This window comes from Physella acuta, unplaced genomic scaffold (assembly GCF_028476545.2).
Source record: "Physella acuta isolate Inbredline_101_S28 unplaced genomic scaffold, ASM2847654v3 ptg000049l, whole genome shotgun sequence".
In the NCBI taxonomy this organism is placed as follows: domain Eukaryota; kingdom Metazoa; phylum Mollusca; class Gastropoda; family Physidae; genus Physella; species Physella acuta.
The window spans coordinates 520578-542766 of record NW_026731569.1 but is presented as its reverse complement, the minus strand read 5'-3'; the positions used below and the strand labels follow the sequence as shown (position 1 = coordinate 542766).

Sequence of the window (22189 nt, the reverse complement as noted above, 5' to 3'; positions counted from 1 at the left end):
ATTCTATAACAACAAAAACAAAGCCTACACTTCCAAAGCAATGAAAATACTCTCGGAAAGATTTCTGCAATATATATATATATATATATATATATATATATATATATATATATATATATATATATATATATATATATATATATATATATATATATATATATATATATATATATATATATGGGTGGGGTGGGTAGGTGGATAAGTGGGTAGGTGGGTAGGGGTCATCCATATAGGACGTCACGCTTTTTTGGACGATTTTTACCTCCCCCCTCCCCTCCGTCACGCGTCGTCACAAAAAGACAGACCCCCCCCCCCCTAAAATGACGTCACACCTCAGCCTACAACCCCCCTCAAAATTGCAGTTGAATTTTTTTTAAACATCGATATTTTTTCCAAAATCTTGTCTGAAATATGTCAAAATAGAGTATTTTAATCAATTCCTATTATAATTTATTAAAACTGTTTTCATCTGAACCCCCCCCCCCACTCCCCCTCATAACACACCGTCACAAAATTACCGACCCCCCCCCCCATCCCCTACGAGTGTGACGTCATTTATGGACGACCCCGTAGGTGGGTAGATGGGTAAGTGGGTAGGTGGGTAAGTGGGTAGATAGGTAGGTAGGTGCGTCATGATGAAATGATATTAAATACATCATGATGTCAGGGGCGGAACTACCATACCGCATGACCCCGCAGTGCGGGGGGGCCCAGGACGTTTAGGGGCCCATTTCCGACCAAAAAACGATGAATTTTTTTTGAAAAAAATAAACATAACGCGAGAAACCATTCACGAATTAAGCTTACGTCTTTATATATTTTTGACCAGTTAAGAATGAAAGACAAAAGAACAAAATAAAAATGTGTCTAGTTTGTTCTCTCATTGAAAATCGTTAATTCACCGACCTTACATAACTCCAAAAAAAAAAAAAAAAAAAAAAAAAAAAAGAATGGTTATATATTGCAATGAAGTAGACTAAATTACTCTGTTTAGATACAGATTATATATATATATATATATATATATATATATATATATATATATATATATATATGTATATATATATATATATGTATATATATATATATATATATATATATATATATATATATATATATATATATATATATATATATATATATATATATATATATTAGTTTCGTCACTGGCAACTTGATAGTGGTTTTGTAAGTAACAAACAGAATACAGATCTAATACAGTAGTGATGTTATATAGTAGCTAAGACATGCTGTTGCGTAAAAAAATAAAAAAATAATAAACACAGCTGTAGTGTGAAAGATAGGCAAACGTTCAAACCATTTCCATAAATTATTTCCCTTTTTCAAATAGTCAAATAGGGGTGCTCAAAAGCTCTTTTTAATAGATTTTTAATAATCAAATTAAAAAGCAATTACTTATCTTAATTATTATTTTTAAAAAAATAAGTACTAAAGAATGGTATAGTATAAAAATGAAACGTAGTTAAAGTTAATAATATAAATACAAAAAAATAACATAAAAATGAACATAACACGAGACACCATTACTTATACAAAGCTTCATATACTTTTAACCGACTTAATGATTAGAAGTATTGATCATAAATGAAAACAGAGATTTTCAAAACAGACCAATGCACTCATACACATGACATGCTGTTGTGATTAGATTTAATTGAATTTTTTTTTTCAAAACCCGATCAGGCTAGAAAGGAGTATCCTATATTCGTATTGTGTTTTTATGTGTGTGTATGTATATATATATATACATACATATATACATATATATAAATAAATATATATATATATATATATATATATATATATATATATATATATATATATATATATATATATATATATATATATATATATGGGGGGCCCAACAAAATTTTTGCGGGGTGGCCCATTTTTTCTAGTTCCGCCACTGCATGATGTGTGTTGTATCAGGGTATTTTGGTGCAAATGAATGTTGGTGCGAGAAATATGACGAATGCATGTTTGATGACGCGGATGAAAGAGAGTGAAGTTTTGCCATAGGAACGGGTTGTTGCAAGCTAGGTAGTTCGAACTAGGGAGAATGTGAGAGATACTTCGTGTAATGTCGATATCAAGGATAGTTTTATGTTTACTTATACGAGAATAGTAGTTGAATAAATATTGACCAAGAAAATAATAGGCATTGTGTAAAGCGAGTATCGCCTGTATCGTAGTGGTATGCTTTAAATGGTAGTAGATCACGTGATCAAACACGACACTCTCACAGCAGCCCTAACAGTCATGTATAAATGTGTCATCTAGTCCATATAGGTCTTTATGCTAAATTTCTCTTTTGCACATTTTTCGTTGTTTTTTTCCTGTTTGCGCTTTTTTTCGTTTGCGCTTTTTTTTTGTTTGCGCTTTTTTCCGATTGCGCTTTTTTTCTGTTTGAGCTTTTTTCCGTTTGCGCTTTCTTCCGTTTGCGCTTTTTTCTGTGTGCGCTTTTTTTTCTATTTGCGATTTTTTCCGTTTGCACTTTTTCTGTTTGCGCTTTTTTTCCGTTGCGCTTTTTGTTTTTCGCTTTTTCCGTTGCGCTTCTTTCTGGTCACCGGTTTTTTTTTTTTTACTAGATTCTAGTATTAATAACCGAAACAATAGATAAACGTCGTTACTGTTAAAATGAGAGAGGGAAAAGGTTTTGTTTAACGTTTTCAACAACTAATATGTAAAATCAACGTCCAGGGTATAATCACATCTAATATAAATAATTTACCATGAATTCTAAACGATGTTTTTTTTCACCTTGAATTAATATGTGAATTTGTATAGTGTGAACAAATAAATGCAATTAGGCAAAATGGGAGGAGGGATAACATCAATCGCGACTTTCACGGACAGATAATGTACTGATCAGAACAAAATGCACCGTCTACCGAAGTGGATTGGTCTGACTCTACCACATCGTGACTGCTAGGCTAGGTAACTTATCAATGTTAAAATCCTCATTAACAGCCTCATAGTGTGACAATGTGTGTAGGGGGATGGGGCGCAGTGTTTTTTCCAGACTTTTTTCTCCAGGGGGCACTTGATATTTTCGGGGGGGGGGGGTCAACATTATTCGGGGGAGGGGGGGAGGGGGACGGACGGACGGACACGAGTAAAAGTGTATGTTTACTATATAAAATCCATCTCGTTCGGGGGGGGGGGGTAGACTTTCTTTGGGGGGGGGGGGGCTCTGCCATCCCCCCCCCCCTCGAAGAGATGCCTGGAAGAAACTCTGATGGGGCGACACCAATACAACAATAGTTGCAGATTTGATTGTGCAAGTTGGCTTCAGTAATTTTATACCTTTTGTCGGTACTCTACAATTAGTTTTTGTATTGAATTGTTATGCATGATTTGTGATTTGATTAATGGGCTTTTTTCTATTTTATTTTAAAAATATTGCTGATTTTACGTTTGTTTAGAGTTTAGACAGTAAACAAATCAGCGGCAAATGTTAATGTGTTGTACGTTATATTTATTGTTTTACATTATAATCAATAATCCATTTTAGAATCTGCTCTAATATTCTCTCTCTCTCTCTCTCTCTCTCTCTCTCTCTCTCTCAAAGTAATTAGATAATAGATAGGCTAGATATAATTATAGATCTATCCTGAAGTAATTTTTCGTACATAAATTTGTTAAACTTACTTTCTGCCAATTAGTATAACCTTACATATAGATTCACATAACCGGCTATCCACACACTTATTTTTTAAAGGAAATAAGCCTACATTACTTACTATTAAGACTACAGGCCTTTTTAGCTTGTTATAAAATAAATAATAAAAATATAGACTTCTAGATCTAGAATCTAGAACTTAACAAGAGTAGTAAAACCAGTAGATCTAGATCTACATTGATAAAAAGTATACGGACAAGTAGATCTACTATTAACATGTCTAAAGATGATTGTATTGTTGTCGAGGGAAAGAAAAAGAGGCTGTTAAAACCTGATTTGTGCCCTGGAATTGTCGATCTTAAGAAACATAAGCACTCGCAGGATTTAAAAGTACGTGTCATGCAGGTCTCATCATTCATCATTCTAATCTAAATCTACTACTTAATCTAGATTCTAACATTATAGACTCAACTCTAACTAAATCATCATTTGACATTTGTATTTAAATAATGTTATTGTTATTGTTATACGAAGTGACTACACGTCTCGCAGAGCGTGGCCCGAAACGAAGTGACAACCTACGCGCGTATCGCAGGTTGGATTTCCCATCTTGTGATTGAAATGTTTACTTTTTCCAACACATCCTGTGTGGTTGCGTCAACAGTGTAGACTGTAGTTCATAGACCTGGAGCTCCGAGTTCAAACCCAGGGTTAGCACGACCGAGGTAAAACTCCATTTTAGTGTAAATCCCCATTTCACGTTCACCTCCAGTTGAGCGTATTTTATCATTATTATAAATAAACACAACCAAAACACAAAAACATTAGGAAATCACTCGGTCTATTTCTTTATGAATTTTTGGTTTAGTTTTTTAAATTCATTTTGTCAAAACTTGAGAAAAATCCAAAATTTGGAATAGGCCTATTGAATGTGTACTAGATCTAGTCTAGTACTAAACTAAACTAGATCTAGAATCTAGGCCTATTTTTTGGCCTATTCACTATTTTTAGATTTAAATTTCACTTTTTTTTTCTTAAAAAAAATATGTTCATGTCAGTTATGTTAAGTAGAAACACATAATTGCAAGGCATGATACTATAAATTAACTTACATGAACTCACAATGACTCTATGCTATGACGTATGCTGATAACTATAATTAAAGTCAATGTGAACCCTTGACCATGTAGGAATTTTTCTCACGATAGATCACACGCTATTTAATTGAAACTGTACTGTAATGCTTATTTATAATATTTTTTTACCTTTTCTAATTAAAACACATTCATAAAAAAAAATTAGTAGATCTAGATCTATATCTATCCTCTGATGATTCTAATCCTAGTGTTTTCCTAACATTTTTGAGTGTTTTGGCTGTGTTTATAGTAAAATACGCTCAACCGGAGGTGAACGTGAAGCGGCAAATAAAATACGCTAAAATTTTTACCCACAACTGATATTGTCTTTTTAACATTTTATTTTTTTCATATTGAAAACATGACGTGATTATTTTTTTTTTAAATAAAATTTCCAAACATCGTCACTGGCGTGATTGCTTGCTTACGTTTACTATCACATGAGTGAAAAATCCCAACACGGCCCATGGTCGCCGGGGTCACTGTGAGTTCAGCAGGCCTAAACAAGCTCACGAGATCGTCTGTGTCTTCTCTCTTTCCCCCCTCAAGCAAATTGAAAGTATTTCAAGTTCACATAGGATTGATAATATAGTTATAGACTTAGATCTACTATCATGCATGCTAGATAGCTGTAAAAACTATTTACTAAACGGCAGTTTGATTTAGCTAGATTGCTGCTAGATCTAGGACTATCATCTGACACACTTCGGACACTGTACTTTTTTTTTTACAAGTACTAGACTAGATCTAGATTCTTAGGTGTAGAAATAATACACTTAAACTAGATCTACACGAAAAAAAAATCGGGCAGTCCTGATATCTATCCTGATATCTATTTTTTTAGATAGCGTGTCACCTAGGGTAAAGATTTAGCGTAACGCGCCGCGAACCAAGCAAATGCAGGACACTAAGAGCAGTGTGGTATTACCATATTAGTTAGGACCAGATCAGCTCCTGGTGAACGGACCAAAGTCATAGGAAAAAAAAATACAGAAAAAAAGGTCACAATTTTTTGGTAGGAAAAAAGTCTCAAAGGAAAAAACTTATCAGAAAAAAGTCACAGACTAAAGTCATAAAAATCTTCTAAGAAATATTTTGATTTAGGGCCTAATTGTTAAGAATTGTTAAATTGTGGGGGTTTATTGGTGTGGGTTGTTTTTGTTTTGATAGCATATTTAATATTTATAAACGTATAAGCATTATGATTTATAATTTATAAAAATACGTAAACATATGACAACATCAACTTTTGTTACATGTTTAGTTAAATACGCGGGAAAACAACTAATTACAAAAGAAATTTTGGCACATTGTGTTTTGCATATTTGTTTTTGTTGTTGGCCATTCCTTGGTTGGCTTCTTCTCAGTTGGTCTTGTCTGTCCATATTGTGTGTTGTTGATGTTTTGTGTCAAAGCCAGTCTTCCAGTATTTGTACCATGTCGGCTTTCTGTTTTGATCCTATGCTTTTTTACTAAATGAGCGTGACGAATGTGGTCAGAAAAGGTAAAAAAAAGGTAACGCCGCCTTTACTTTCCCTAACGTTAGTTAGGTACCCGTCAGAGTTGGGTGTACTCAGGGACGGTCTACTGACTTGAACCCGGATTTGAACTCGAGACTTAAGGGTTAGCAGTCCAGCACTCTACCACTAGATCACTCCGTCCCACCCTAATAGAAGTAAAATTCTACTGCTTTATTTTTTTAAATAGGTTGATCTGAAACCATTCATTTCTGAAGAGGATGAAGCTATGGAAAGAGATCCCCTTGTTGACCTTGCTTCATTTCAAGCATCTTGCACTTTTCTGAAAACTGCAATTAGAGATATCAAAGAAATCAAAACTAAAAAACTGGATGTAAGTAAATAGAAATTATATTATAGACATCACTGATCAATGCTTGAACCTTGAGAATCATTAGTCTAAAAATGAAACTATTAAAAGAAATTCTTATTTACTATCTGTTAGAGTAACTTGCAACTCAGCTCGCCCCCTTATCCAGTCAAGTCACATCGCACACCATGGAACTTTACTTCACCCTTCTTTCAGTTTTACAGTTTTCCTTATCATCCCCTATAACCAGCACTTTAAGCCTGCAATCTTTTGTCTACATGTTCACTGTGACCAGTAGTGTCTTCTCTGCTTCTTATCTGCCTTCGATAGTGGGTTAATGTTTGACTTTACATATTCATAGTGTTTTTACTTTATAGATCACTAAGATATATTCTAGATCTCATTTATGTCTGAATTCTAATTTTCTATTTAATAAACTATTTTTTTATGGTGTACACAGCCAGTTTGATGCCCGAAAATGACTAACATGCCTGTTTATACCCCTTTTTTCTTACTTAAGTAGAACATTTTTGACATTTACTGTGAACTTGTAATAGCTAATGTAGTAGCTATATTTAGTGTGACCTTATGGCTAACAATTGATTATTTCAAGATTTGTTGCTAATCTGAGACTAGGCACTTCATCCAGGGTGGTTTCAAAGTAGAAAACAGAAAAAAGTTTAAAATAAATTTCTTCATTTCAGTTTCATTGTTTGTAAAGCTTGAAACCAAGCATGTGGTATTCTGTTAAGAGGAGCTGAAGCTGATAGTATCATGTAGTTCTGAGCTTCTTGCTAGCTCAAGATTGTTTTTCATATTAATATCTTAATGTGACTTCTGGATGTATCCTAAAATATTTGAATATGTAATTACAGATGTCATCCTCTGAAATAGATTCAATTCGAACAGATGCTACCATACATTTTATTCACATGAAAAAACTAAACAGACTTGCTCATTTTCGTTGTCGAAAAGTAAGAGAAAACACCAACGAGGTAAACAACTATACCTTTTTTCCACCACAAAAATTGTTTGTGTGGTAGTTAGCATCCTTTACCTTATGCTTCAGACATTAAAATATACTAATTTCAGGCAAAGCACAAAATAGATCAGTGTCATTTACAGCTGCAAAATCTCTTGTATGAAGCAATGCATTTAGAAAAAGAGATTACCAAGTGTATGGAGTTTAAGTAAGTAATTTTTTACACTGAATTACAACATATCAAAAACACTACAAACACATCTTTCTCTCTTCATTTTCATCATTTTTCCAGGTCAAAAGATGAAGAGGTGGAACTAGTTAAAGTTGAAGAATTTTATAAGGATGCTCCTATATCAATTTCTAATCCGGTAACTTTTGACTTTATACATTACAATATGTTTTTAAAATAATATTTTGTGAAACAATTATTTATCATAAATGATAAACAAATAATTCTGATCATTTTAATAAGTTAAGATTTACTTTTGCATTCTTCCATTTTATTTTTTGAGTACCTGTCTCCTTATTTGTTATTATTTACCATCCATTAATGTAACTCACAGCAAAAAGTATATTTTCCAAGATTGCTCTTCTCCTGAGCTCAGAATTGATTCTACCTTTGTTGGTGTTATTACAGTTCTGCACATACACCATTTATTGGCTTTATCTTCAAAAGAAAAATTACAGACATAAAAAAATGATTATTTATCTCTTGATATGACCATCTAGTAGGACTAATAAAAAAAATAATCCCAGTTCACTAAATCATTAAAACATTAATATAGATTACATATTATAATTATTCATCATGCTCTGCAATTGTGACTGAAATTTTTTCACATTTACCAAAATGAGGCTAATTTTTCCTAATGTTTAGAACGTTACTAAGGAAGATGCTCATCTTCAGATGTTAGCACGACTTGAATGGGAGCTAGAACAAAGAAAGCAGTGAGTTTGATTTGATATTGCTTCTTTTAAAAGTTAATCTATATTATAAACATTTATAACTAACTATTTAAAATCGTCTAACTGTACAATCCCTCATAAAAATTTCATTGGATTTTTAGTTTTTATCAGATTTTGATTTTTAGTTGTTCTCATTGAGTAATTTGGTTTGAAGAATATTCAGCATTAAAAAGAAAATATAGAAGTAGAGCCCTGTAAGTTTTCCATTTTTTGTCTTTCTGCCTTTTATTTATACATGGTTGGTATAATCTATCTACTAGCACTGTACTTCATACTTTGCTTTTAAACAGCTCAACCTAAAAATCTTTAAAATCCTTGGATCTTGGTGTATGCCTTGTCTACTGGGTCCACTCTAAATGCAAATAAACCCATTTTTATTTGACTTAAATATTAGGCCGATGCTAGCCGGAATAAGATACGCATGCGATATGCATGCGCAATGGAGAGAAACTACGACTTGCCTTCGCGGGAATGTTTTCGATGGTACTGCGCATGCGTGTGTTTACAACCGCAGAACCCTAACACCAACCCTATCCCTAATCCTATCCCTAACCCTAACCCTAATCCTATCCCTAACCCTAGCCCTAATCCTAACCCTATCCCTAACCCTGATCCTACCCCTAACCCTCATTCTAGCCCTAACCCTAGCCATAGGTCACTGCGCATGCGCAGAGCTATCTTTTGCCGGCTAAGTGGAGACGTTGGGGAGAAAAATCTTCTTCCGAGTAGTCACTTCGTAAATATTATTAGCTAAAAAATCCCTAACTCTGTAAGTATGTTGTGTGTGAGAAACACCCAGTGCCAAAATTAAGAAGTAAAAATAAAACATAAGCAAGTACATGAACTTTTAAATTCTACTTATGGCAGCTAAAATAACATGGACATTAAGGGACAATATTCTGATAGTTTTGGCCTTATAACTTTTCCTTGAACTTTTGGGGGTCATTCATGGACATTGATAATATCACAATCTACAACAAATGTGACTGCTTGCTGTTCAGTGAAAATATTTTTGCCTCAAACACTTGCAATGTGATGAACAGAAAGTAGGAACAGAAAGACAATTAAATTGTTATTTGTCCAATAATAGAACTTTGGAAAGTTTTCTCAGCTGTCACTTTGTAGCATCAAAATTTGTGTTTGTCAAACAAAACCAAATCAGATAAGCATGTCATCAAGATTTTTATGGGCATATGATGTAGAAATGTCTTACTTTGGCAAAAGAGCCTATTCAAAACAAAATGTTGTCCAGTGATAAAGTTGTAAAGCATTTACAATATTGGTGCTTTTAACATCCAAAAGGGTATTTATGGCCAAAGCACATGCAGAAAAGCAGGATGAGCCATTCTGCTATGTATTTGATGGCCCATGCATTTTTTTTAGAGATAACGGCATATTTTTGCATCAAAGATATAGAAGAGAATACAACAATAAATGCAAGTCATTCCTCCATCTAGTAACATTATGTAAGGCACCCATCTGTGCTGAATTGGTGACATCACAAAGTTCCAACTACCTACCCTCCACCCTTCAATACATGAAATGGTATTAAAAATTAACATTTTGTTTAGCATCTTTATTTTTAAGAAGTACAAAAAGAATGCTGTGCTACATTTCTTCAACCCCTCACCTATTTTTTACCCCCTCATTACTCATTGTCACAAAAGTCAGTAAAAACCTCTCCCTTAGGTATGTGATGTCATCAATGGACGACAATGATGCATTCTAATAGGATATACTTGTGGTATTGTTATAATACTATCATAATAGGCACATTCAATAATGTGCATCTACAGTTTTGTTTTGTACATAACATCTCCAATTATTTTCTCTATATAAATGTATATGGGTGGATTCCACCAATGGTATATGGCAAGGCTTGTAAAATCATGACGTACCCATATGCACATTCTTTCTTTTCTTGTATGAAAAAGCATTTTGGGTTTTTTATGGTTCGTTACCTCTGTTTTACCACTAATTGTCATGTATGTCTCATAATGAGCAATCTTATAAGCACACAGCTACATTCATTAGCCATGCCTTACCAAAGCAGTTCAACTGTTATTACTATTGCCAGACTAGCCATAAAGCTGACAGATACAAAGAGCAATAAAGAGCAGATAAGCCAAGAAATCCAAGCTAAACATGATTACCTAGAAACCTTACAACCAAAGCTTTCTGCTATACTTCATGTGGGTAGTTTGTATGATAATCTTGAACTTTTATTAACAGTATAAACCATAATTACTAAATATTAATTACTATTTTGTAAAACATATATTTTACCTAATACTAATAAATTTAAATTCTTAAGATTAGCCATTTTTATTTTGTTATTGGAAATTCTGAGACTTTGGCCAAATTAATAAAAGAATTTTTCAAATGTCTTCAAGTGCCTTTCGTGATTTTTCTTTTACCCTAGGAATTACAATTTGCGTGAGTCTTGGATTTCTAATTTTACTGTCTCAAAGTCCTGTTTTATTTTACAGGCTACAAGACCTGTACAAGATTATTTGTCAATGCCATATGATGCCATTAAAGAAGAACATCAAAAAGCACAACACCTGCCTGTTCCCCTTTATATTCTGTACATGCAGACTTCAGCATATAAAGATGCTTGTGGTGAGTGTAATCCAGGAAAAAAATACTCATAATTAAAAGAATAATTTCAGAGTAATTAGTTTTTAAAACTGTTTTAAGTGTATGTAATCTGCCTTATATTGTATTGAAGTACTATGATTATTTATTGAGAGTTTAATAATTCTGATATAGTTTTCCTTGTTTTCAGACAAATTTATAAAAGTTGTAATTCAAGGAGATGTTGATGCTGCACAGTCTCAGTTGATGTGGACATTTGAACCTGGTAAGAGCCTACAAAACTAAGCTGAATAATTAGGTAACCCCTTACTGTTTAAAAATGTGTGTATGTAGTTTGTTCAAATGAGCCAGAATGTGGCAGCACTTTCTGTTCCTAGTAGCAACAGATGACTCACTAGTAACAAGAGTTGAAGATGTCAATAGTAACCAGAAATTATATTTACATGTTGTTGTTTTTTTTTGCTTTATTATTAGCTGTACTTTTCTAATAAAATTTTTTTTTCGGGTTATGGAAATTATGTTTCGATTTTTATTAAAAGCTTAATCAGAGAAAGAACTGATTAAAGTGCCTCTGGTTATAAATCTGGCTCTTTTAAAATGAAAATAAAAGATAATGACATTAAAAACTAATAATTCTAATATAGTTTCATTGATGATGTGGATATTTCAACATGTTAAATATTTTTAAAACTTCAATAAAACAAGTGAGGAGTTAAGTACGTTGCTTTATCATTTATGTTTATTGATTTTTTACAAACCATTTTTCAATGATTGAGGATAGTTAAATAATTTTTTTAAAACCAAGTGTGGTAGTTGCAACATGTATCATCTATTTTGAATTACAATATTTTTAGTTCTTTGAAGCTACTAATTGTTCTTGTTCTTTTTATTAAGATGAAGACTCTGATAGTGACATGGAAGATCAAGAAAAACAAGATGTTGTAAGCACTCTGTTAATTTTTGTCCTACTTAGCTATACATTTTGGTAATCTTTCCCAAGTTTATATTTAAAACCAGTGTTTAAGTAGTTTATCTCTATTGTAAAGACTAAATTATAAAATTTGCTTATTTTTAGAAACGACGTAGAAATACATCAGAAATGCGTAATGAAGAAAAAAAGAACAGAGTACTAAAGAAACACCCTCTCTCTGTAGCAGTGGACATTAATAGTGATGGTATATTTAACATTCTGTATAATCTCATTAGATTTAAAATAATAAACCCTGTGAACAAATTTTTGCTTTTTAGAATACATATTTTCTTATGATCCCTAAGATTTATTTAGCATGGTTCTTGCAAAGGGACTATTAATAAATGTCTGTTTTAATGACTTTTGCTTTTTCTTCCCCACCCCTACCCCTCACAAGAAGCCACACACCCACCCCCTTCAAATGACATCACACCGCAGCCTACACCCCAACTTGCAATGGCAATTATAAGTTTTTAACCAATTTCTAATACAATTTACAAAAGAAACCATAAAGAAACCATTTTAAAATGTGAAATAATGGCTTAAGCTCAGTTTCTAACATTACATTTTAAGATGTTTAAATGTGTCCTTACACTTTCTAAACCCTGCCCTCTCCCACGTCACACATCAGCACAAATTTTTTTCCTAATCCCTATTTCTCCCCCCCCCCCCCCCCCCCAGGAGTGTTATGTTGTTTATTGACTGCTAAGGTCTTGGCCAATTTCAATCCCAAAATAAATAATTGGCGATGTAGAGAATAATAATAAACATTTTAAAAAAACCCGTAAAATACTAGCTGACCGATGCCATAAACATTTGGCGTGAACTACAGCTAGCCGGACGAGTGGGGGTGGTAGCTATATGCCTAGAGAGCGGGGGAGTAACGGCATGCGTTTACGTGGTGTCTCGCATGGTCCCCATGAAGAGAATTACATATATAAGCGTTATTATCAGTCACTAGAGAAATAAATTTAACCTAGACTGTTTTCTCGCTGATTTATAATGATTAAAGCATTGAATTTTTTTTTACCTAAACATTTTAACTACTAACTCAAAATGTGACTTGACTATAAACTTTTAGTTTTAGACTAAAGTTAAAAAGGCTAAAAATATGTATTAAAGTTTAAACTATACAGTTATTAATTGATTTCAGACTTTCTCCTTTTACATAGCCCTTTTTTAAAAACACTATGTGCCATATTTTATTATCCACTTGCATTCCTTTTTTTTTTTTTGTTTTCCTGCCAGAATGGTATTGATTTTTTAAAACCTATTTAGCCTTGTTAAACATTTAAGAACTTTCATATATTGACAGATGGAACTGAACTTCAGCTCACCTTTTATTACCTCTTGGCTTTAAATATAATAACAGTAAATGTCAAGGTAACACCAGGGGCAAAGGTTATGACAAGTTCATCAACAGGAAGGTAAGTTAATGAGCATTATTAGTTTCTTTTTCATTTTGTATTGATATTGAAAATTTTCTAATTTTGAAAATGTTTAATATATATGATCATAAAATCAACAGTGATCTGATGTCCCCTGATATGATTTTAGATGAACTTTATCCTGGAGACCATGGCAATGAGTCACCCAATTTAGCTAACCATTATGAATTAAAGCGACATGGGTAAAATTATTACTTTTACATGTATTACTATTGCATAGTTTTTAAAATCAGTAAAAAAACTGCATAAAGCATATTTATATTTGAGCACACATCTTTGATAATATTTTCATGCATTATTTTTAGTTTTTATCTGTCAAAATATCGCTTTACACATGTGTATACAATTACAATACATGTCAAGAACACAAAACATGCCAAATATTTTTATCTGGAAACATTTTCTTCTTGGAACATTTATATTTGTGTTTACAGAACATGTTATTGTTATACAAGATTTTAGAAATAATGACCTTTGATCTGAAGCATCTGCAATAATATAGGCCAAGACAATTAAAAAAAAGAGTAATCAAAGTAAAAAAAAATAATGTAGATAGTATTATGTTAAAAGAAAATAGTGCCTATAACTTCAACAATCACAATAGAACATGTAAAATACTAAAAAAGACTTAGTTTTTCAATATTAATACAATGGGACCTCTGTTTTAAAATTCAAATTCAAAAATGAAATTAAAATATCTTGATTCTTTTCTTTTTTAAGTACAGTTCAGTTTATTATGTAATTCTAAAAATTTTTAAGAGCTTAGATCATGAATGCGCAACATGATGATTTTAAAGGAAAATGAGTTATCTAAAACATGCAAGATTTTGAAACTTTTATTGGAGTATCAGAAACTGAGCTTGAAATGTTATGAAACTTGATATTTGGTAAGGTGCCATAGGTGTTTGAAAAAATACCATATTCTCAGAAATGTCATTTTAAATGGTTAAAATTGACTTGTTATTGTTTGACAACACACTTTTATCTATTAAAGGGACATGACTGCATCAAGAATTTAAACTTTTAATTTCCCAATTTCTTTTACTACAAACAAACAAACCAAGAATACATTCAATAAAAGAAAAATTTCTTCAACATTTATACTAAATTGTTTTTAAATAACAGTGAAAATTAATTAATAATGACTAAAATAACTCAATATTGATCCAGAGCTGATGTAAACAAAACAAAAAACATCACAGTTAAACAATGCCATTCATTAGTGTATTTAATGCACATATTCACCAATATCATTACCTCAAGATCAATTACCCCACCTCCCAATACCTTGCCCCACCTCCCAAGACCTTGCCCAAATCCAAAAACTGTGGTAGGACATTACCTACCACCTGACAATTAACCATCAGGTTATCGGTAATGGTTGTGGTGATGGTATTAGTAAGAATAGTATATTATAAAGAATTGGGATAGGGGAAAGACAGGGATAGGTATTGGTATAATATTTATTTTGCAGTGGTGTAATTACGCAGGGTGGTAATTGGGATGTGGTCAATGATCTGGGGGCTAATGGTTAGGTAACGTCCTAGACCTTGGTAAAGCATGTCACATTTTTTATTTTCTAAAATGTTGTATAATATGTTCTGTAACTGAGAATGTTAAATTATACAAGTTCTGTGGAGAAAATGTTTCCAGATAAGAATAACTTTTGGTGGGCTTTGTGTTTTATACATTTCATAAGTGTAAATGCAGTATCAGCAAGTGGAAACAAAAACTTAGTCCAGAACACAAAAAGTGGCATGATTTTGTGACCAGCAACTCAGATGATGTTCCATATAAGCTACACACAACTTGTATAAATAATAATGTATAGTTTACTTCTAAGTATATCAATTATCACATACATGTTGAAATTGTAAATGCAGTGCCATAAACAAATATAATGACCCTCCATCAAATTTCTAGTTAGGTGCTGAGAAAAGTGTAAATAAGCTTATAATCATATTATAGTAAAGTTATTGACAGTTAACAGAAATCTACATTGATTTTGTTTTGTTTTTTCTACAGTTTGCAGGAACTGGATTCCTACATCTCTTTGATAGGCAGACCATATCTTTGGTGTCAGTGGATGGGAGGTCTTCAATTCCTTAAAAAAGATCTTAATAATTCAGAGGAATTAGCAACTGAGGATGAAAGTGCTGGTATTGTTAAACTGTCACAAGTGCGAGCTCAGCACTCTGTAAGCTCTGCCAACATGCAAAAAACTATAACTTTACTAAAAGAACGAGTAAATGCAAGAGTATGTCTTCTTCAACAGCTTTCTTCTCTAGGTATTTATTTTTTATATACCAGATCTTTTATAAATTCCTTGATAACTTATGTTAATGTTTCTCTTTTCTGAGGTAAAGTGATGGTTTAAAAAGAGAAAATTCCTGTGAATAGACTTAAAAAATGTACTTACATGTTTCTGTTTCGTATTTTATCTACTTTTTGCTCATTGTACTGTGCACAAATTAACTATTAGCTTGCAGGACTAGAAATGGATTAAATAAATAGTATGTTGTGAATATAATAAATACTTATTTATATTTTTTCTTCTAATTATAATTTGTAACACATTTTATGTTGTTCAAGAGAGAAATATCATACCAGTATCATCTGCATCAGTTAAGATGTTCCCTACAAAAATAAATGCTCAGTTGACATCATGGCGTCGCTCCAGCTTTGTTGATCTAAAATCTTTACCACAAGCTGAGAGATTTATTAAAGCAGGCTTAGTACATTCAACAGATTTTATCTTTATGGCCACTATTGACAGAGGATCAGGTAAAATATTTGTGTGAAAATTCATCTTTACATGGCAAGCATATAGTTTTTAATTTTGTCATCTGACTTTTTATAACATATTACATATGGGCCTACATGTTATTAGAAAAAGGTACTATTTGTATGATATCTTGTATATAATTTTTTTCCCAGCCAAAATGACAGCTTTTGTTGTTCTAACTTCTGATAGCCCTAAAGTGGCACCTCTCATTATTGTTGACATTATGTGGCAGTCTCGGCGTACAGCACTAACAGATATATATGTGATGGTAAAATGTTTTCCCAATTAGACGTATAAGCATTGAACTTACAAATGATAGGAATCTTGTGTCAGTACTATATTATAAAATGAAGGTTTACTGATCAACTAACTGTTTTGATGTTGAGGTTTGCATAGCTGTTGTTTACAATATAAAATTGTAACTAATTTTTATCTATCAATGTAATTAATACTAATTTGTCAAACTCTTTCTTACTATTTAGGAAATGGAGGAAGAAGTAAATGTTCATTATCAAGAGCTGCTGAATGGTAATGTAAAAGACCAACTTCTCCCCAATCAACTTCAAAGATTGTTGATGTGTTTTGATGTTTATTTAGAAACAGATATCCCAGCCTCATCACTAGTGCCTATTGAAATTCCTAAAGAGAAGATGATGCCCAGAACCAGCAGGTACTTTAGAAAGTTTTATCTTTATTGGTTTTTTTCAATAAAAAAAATATTAACTACTACTGCTAACCTTTGTAATATAACATGAGGTTAAATTGTTTCCCTAAAATTATCTTATTCTCATCTTACAATTTTCTCTTACTGAAATTTGCTTCCTGTGAAGGTCCGCTTTTTAATTCTTATAGCCCTTCCCACTTTTTGTCACAAAAAGACTTTATGTAGGTCTGTTTTTTATCTAAATGTTGATTTTGAAAAACACAACTAGCTTTGCAAGTTGTCAGTCAGATTAAAAATATTTTGACCCAGATAAAAAATAGGTCTATTCTTTATACATACATCCAGCTTATTATCAGATTGATTTAATTCTTATAAAACTTATTAAGATTTTATAAAGATTGGAGCTGAAAGGAAAGTTACAATTTTGTCAAACTTGGCAGCTTTATCAGTCCAGGTCTAAGGGATTTTGTCAACTCATTCATATTGGAAGAAAATTGAAAAAAGTTATTGTAATTGTTTTAAAAGCAAAACCAAGATGTTGGTTACTGCTGTGTAAGGCCAAATGCCATATTTGTGTTTAAATTTCATACCAATGTTTAATAAAGGTTAAATTTATTAGGAATGAAATTGAATAATGGAATTGTACACAAAGATAATTGGAAATGGAAAAGTACATGCGTGCTGGGGTAGTAAGGTTTAGATCCTACTTGTTAGGGCTTAAAGGTTATATTGCATTATTTATTTGTGTTATTATTTCAATATGCATGAGTTAATCATGAATTTATTTACTATTTTAGTGATTATGCTAATTTATTTTTCTTTTGCAGGGGACCTGCTAGATCAAAGCCTTTCAAATATGTGCCAGAATTGGGTATTTTTACTCATAGATGCTTCACCTAAGTGTTTTAATAAACTGATTATTTTTTAATATCAGTTATTATTCTAGCCATAAATGTTACAAAACTGTAAATAAATAAATACCAACAAGCTTCCAGCTTTTTAAAATCTCATAATAATTTAATAATTAGATATTTTAAGCTACAATTCATCAACTGAGTTTATAATTTGTATTATTTAGCTGAAATTGTAATTTTGATGACACATTTTTTAAGGAACTGGTTCTTTGTACTCTTGGTAAAGCTAAGTACAACTGGTATTATGATCTAGCAGTTAAAATAGTATCCATAAATTTAAAAATGTTTTAAATGTATGTATTTATGGCAGGCTAGGTCTACATATTCTCTATTTTAATTAAAATGACTTTGTATTAAATCTATATTTTTTCATGGGTGTAGAGCAGCGGTTTTTAAACTGGGTTCCATTGAACCCCTAGGGTTTAGTGAGTCAATCTCATGGGTTTTGCAGAGGTCAAGAATCACACCCAACTCCTATGCTTCATGTGGATTATAGAACAATAAAGAAGGGTTCGGTGAATGGGCATATGAAACTGGTGGGATTTCGTGCCTCCAAAACGTTAAAGAACCACTGATGTAAAGGGACCATAGAAATTAATTTTAGATCTGAAATAAATGCTAGTTTTTGCCATTTGAGGAAAAAGAAATGGGCTCTAATCAATTGTTGCTAATGTTTATTGACACAGTAACCAAAAAATTGGGCAATGTAAAATTGTGCAAACAGAAAATTTCTCTGAGCATTTTTCTGTATGCAGACTTTGTATTTTTACTCTATACTCAATTTTCAGTTACACATTTAATGATTTTTTTGGAATCAGTAAACACAACTTACATAAATTACTTTAAGTAACAGAATTTTTTATGAGTTGATCAGCTCTCTCGGTTTTATGCTAGTAATTGAAGAGGGTTAAGAGCATTATTTCTGCAGTGCCCATAGGAATCTTAAGTTTGGACTTGCTTTAGAAGTAACTTCACTTACTGTGGTGGGTTTGTGAATATCAAGGCTGTGAGACGTGTCAGAAGCTCTGCCTTAATTAAATAGTCGAGAAACCACTTGCCAATTCATTCCTACCTTCCTGTTGAATGGCAGTCTTTGCCTTCATGTGCTTAGTAATAATTACACCAGATAATTTATAAATATTTTACTGTGAGACATAAATGTATTTTCTGAGGGCACTGACGTATGATGAGGTGGAGTTTTTCTTTGTGCAGAAGGCAGTGGGTCAAGGCTGCAATAGGCGGTGTCTGCTATGCCCCTGCTCCCTGTGGCGTCACTAATTCGGTTATCACCCCACCTCTTCCAACAATTTTGCATTTTCAGTTTGGTGTCACCCAGTGTTCCCTCTAAGCTGCGCGGCCGCGCAGCACTTACAAATATGCCGCGCAGACATTTTCTGATGTCGCGCACAGATTATCAGAACGTCGGGCAAGCCTAATTCACAAGAAAAATTGTGGCCAGTGGCTTGAATTAAGCGACATTTTTAGTACCTGTTTTGTTAAACGAACAGTCTTTGTGTTTTGGGGCATAAACAGAAATCACGGTTATCATGGACTGGGGGGGGGGGGAGTGACCTCGGTTGTCATACCACAGGTCCAGTTTATGACTAAACTCTAAATTGAGCGGGGCGGGTTCCGATGTGATGTCTGGCTGACCCTCCCTCTGCTTGATTTAATATTTTACCCCAAAACTGACCGTAGCTGACACCTGAAAGGTTTTGTGGCTACTAGCTGACCATGCAGGGTTTTATTTTCTATTGTCACTGCCCTCCCGCATCTCCCAACCCCCACCCACCTTCATGATACTATGACGGTTTACCCAAGTCAGATGCAAAATCTACTTTACTAAAGGTGGGTGTGTTTTTGCTCTGTTTGGTTTAAGGATTTATATACTATATATATATATCCAATTCTTGGGATCATTACGTGCACCTGGATCGAACTGTTTCAGTGTTTACAAACTGGTTTGGTAAATAAGGAATAAAAGTTTACTACTGTGCTATTTGAAAATGTTGAAAAGAAAAATGTGTGTAACAAGCGGTAAAACCATGCAGCAAAAAAAAAAAAGCGAGAGATTCGTTTAAACTGGCATGGCTCAAAGCTAAAGTAACAACCGATACGCCGGATTCTAAGAATGTTTCGGTTGAATTAGGAAGCATCTATGAATATTCAGATGAGATTGGACTGAAATGTAAGTTCTGTGCTGCTAGTACTTGTAACAAAACCAACAAAGATAACATCAACTTGAAATGAACCGCATAGTAATGATAACATTAGACAGGGCATCTGTTATGTTAGGCCGTAGGGAAGGGATTAGCTGCTTTATTGAAGGCTAAGGTCCTCCATCTTGTTGAACAGCACTGTGTTGTTCATCGAGAAGACTTGGCACTTTCTGATGCTTGGAAAGGTGTTAATTTGTTTAAAAATATTGGGGTTCTCTTACGCAGTTTACACTTTATTTAGTCGATCTTCAGTTAAAAAGGGCGCACTTGAAGAATTGGCCAAGGTGCATGATACGGATGTAATTTCTTTTCGACCAATTCATGAAGTTCGTTGGTTATCACGTCACTTTGCTGTCGGTGCTTTTGTTAGAAATCTTGATGCTTTAGCTGCTTACTGTGAAGAACAAGTCCAAGACTGCAATGATCCTATTTGTTGTTATCTTTTGAAATCATTAAGAGATCCACTGTATCAATAGTTGCTCTTTATACCGTTAATGATGTATTAACTGAATTAGCTAATCTATCAATGTTGTTGCAGCGAAGTAATTTATCATCCATTGAAGCACATCAGTTTTGCATTTCTAAAATACGCAAATTAGAAGCACAATACCTGAGTGAAGATGTTTATTGGAATGATAAAGCCAAGAAAATTTTGAACGAAAACGTAGGAATCTATACAAGACAAATCACACAGTTTATACGATCGGTCTGCGATCATTTAAATGTAAGGTTTCCAGCAGATGAGCTGCAGTTTTGTTCAGCTTTTGATCATACTGGTTTAAGAAATTGTGCATTTGAGTTTGGCGTCAAAGAGATCAAAGAACTGTGCGTAAAGTACAAAGACGTGTTACAAACAACAAATGAAGAGTCAATTATCACGCAAGACAATGACTTCAAATTTCAGATCAGTGAAAAACTCAAATCAGGTTCAGTAAATTCACTAACTGAAATCGCAGGAGTTGCCTTAAACTACTTTAAACGATGAACAATTTAGCTCATTGGCAAAGTTAATTGACATATGCTGTACTTTTCAAGCATCCAGCGCTGATTGCGAGCGAGGTTTTAGCCTTATGAACAGCATTAAAGTGCAAGCACGAAATAGACTTGAAGCCACACATTTGGAGAATCTAATGCGAATTAAATTATATCTGAATGCTGGAGAGAATGTGGATTTAAACAAAGCATATAAGGTGTGGAAGCAAGGCAAGGTTAGACGCGAGAAATTGCAATAAATGCCCCTGAAAGGTTAGCTAATTTTGTTTTGAAGTCAGCTTTTTAAAATGGTTAACATGTTAAACTGGTGTTACCGTTATGGTATTAATATTATTAACATATGATTGCATTACACTAACATAGTAAGTCGACCATATAACCTGTTGTCTAAGTATAACTCTGAAAGTTTCTGTTGTATATTTTATTTTGATGGGTTCATATCTTCTTTTAATTGCATACGTTTCATAAGTCCTACACATTATACTATTAATTTATCAAAATGTATGCCTTCATTACTCTGCTTAATTGCAAGCCTAAACATACATATAAACTTGCCCAAGTCATTTTTAGCACCGCGCACACAACATTTTTTGAACACACACTCTTGGTCCTTAGAGGGAACATTGTTGCCGACCCCTGAACTAGGCTATACTCCATTATACCCCATTGTAAAAATAATTAAAGCGTAATCATTATCAACAATTTAATATTATTTTAGTACTAGGGGGGGTCGTCCATAAATGACGTCACACTAGTAGGAGGGAAGGGGGTCAGATGGTGTGTGACGAGGGGGGGGGGGGGGTGTTTAGATTGTGTGACGTCACTTTTACATTATAAAAAAGCAATGTTAGAATACGAGTTTTGGCCGTTATTTCGCGTTTTAGAAAACTTTTAATAAATTTGAATCGGAATTGATTAAAATACTGTATGTTGACAGAGTTCAGACAAGATTTTGGAAAAAAATATCGATGTTTTAAGAAAAATTAAACTGCAATTTTGAGGGGGGTGGGAGGGGTGTGAGGTGTGATATCATTTTATGGGGAG

At 33.1% G+C, this 22189-nt stretch overlaps 1 protein-coding gene across 1 annotated transcript; it reads left to right on the top strand.

The window, feature by feature from the left end:
- Window positions 1-3730: 3730 nt before the first annotated feature.
- LOC131945686 (THO complex subunit 5 homolog A) lies at window positions 3731-18916 on the top strand. The gene is made up of 18 exons (XM_059306393.1): window positions 3731-4033; window positions 6487-6630; window positions 7482-7601; window positions 7699-7796; window positions 7881-7956; window positions 8466-8536; window positions 10632-10746; window positions 11044-11176; window positions 11343-11417; window positions 12047-12093; window positions 12228-12327; window positions 13438-13549; window positions 13651-13752; window positions 15596-15858; window positions 16163-16354; window positions 16508-16623; window positions 16838-17025; window positions 17847-18916. The coding sequence occupies exons 1-18, from the start codon at window positions 3920-3922 to the stop codon at window positions 17917-17919; spliced, it is 2139 nt and encodes a 712-aa protein (XP_059162376.1). The 5' UTR covers window positions 3731-3919; the 3' UTR covers window positions 17920-18916.
- The last annotated feature ends 3273 nt before the right edge of the window (window positions 18917-22189 follow it).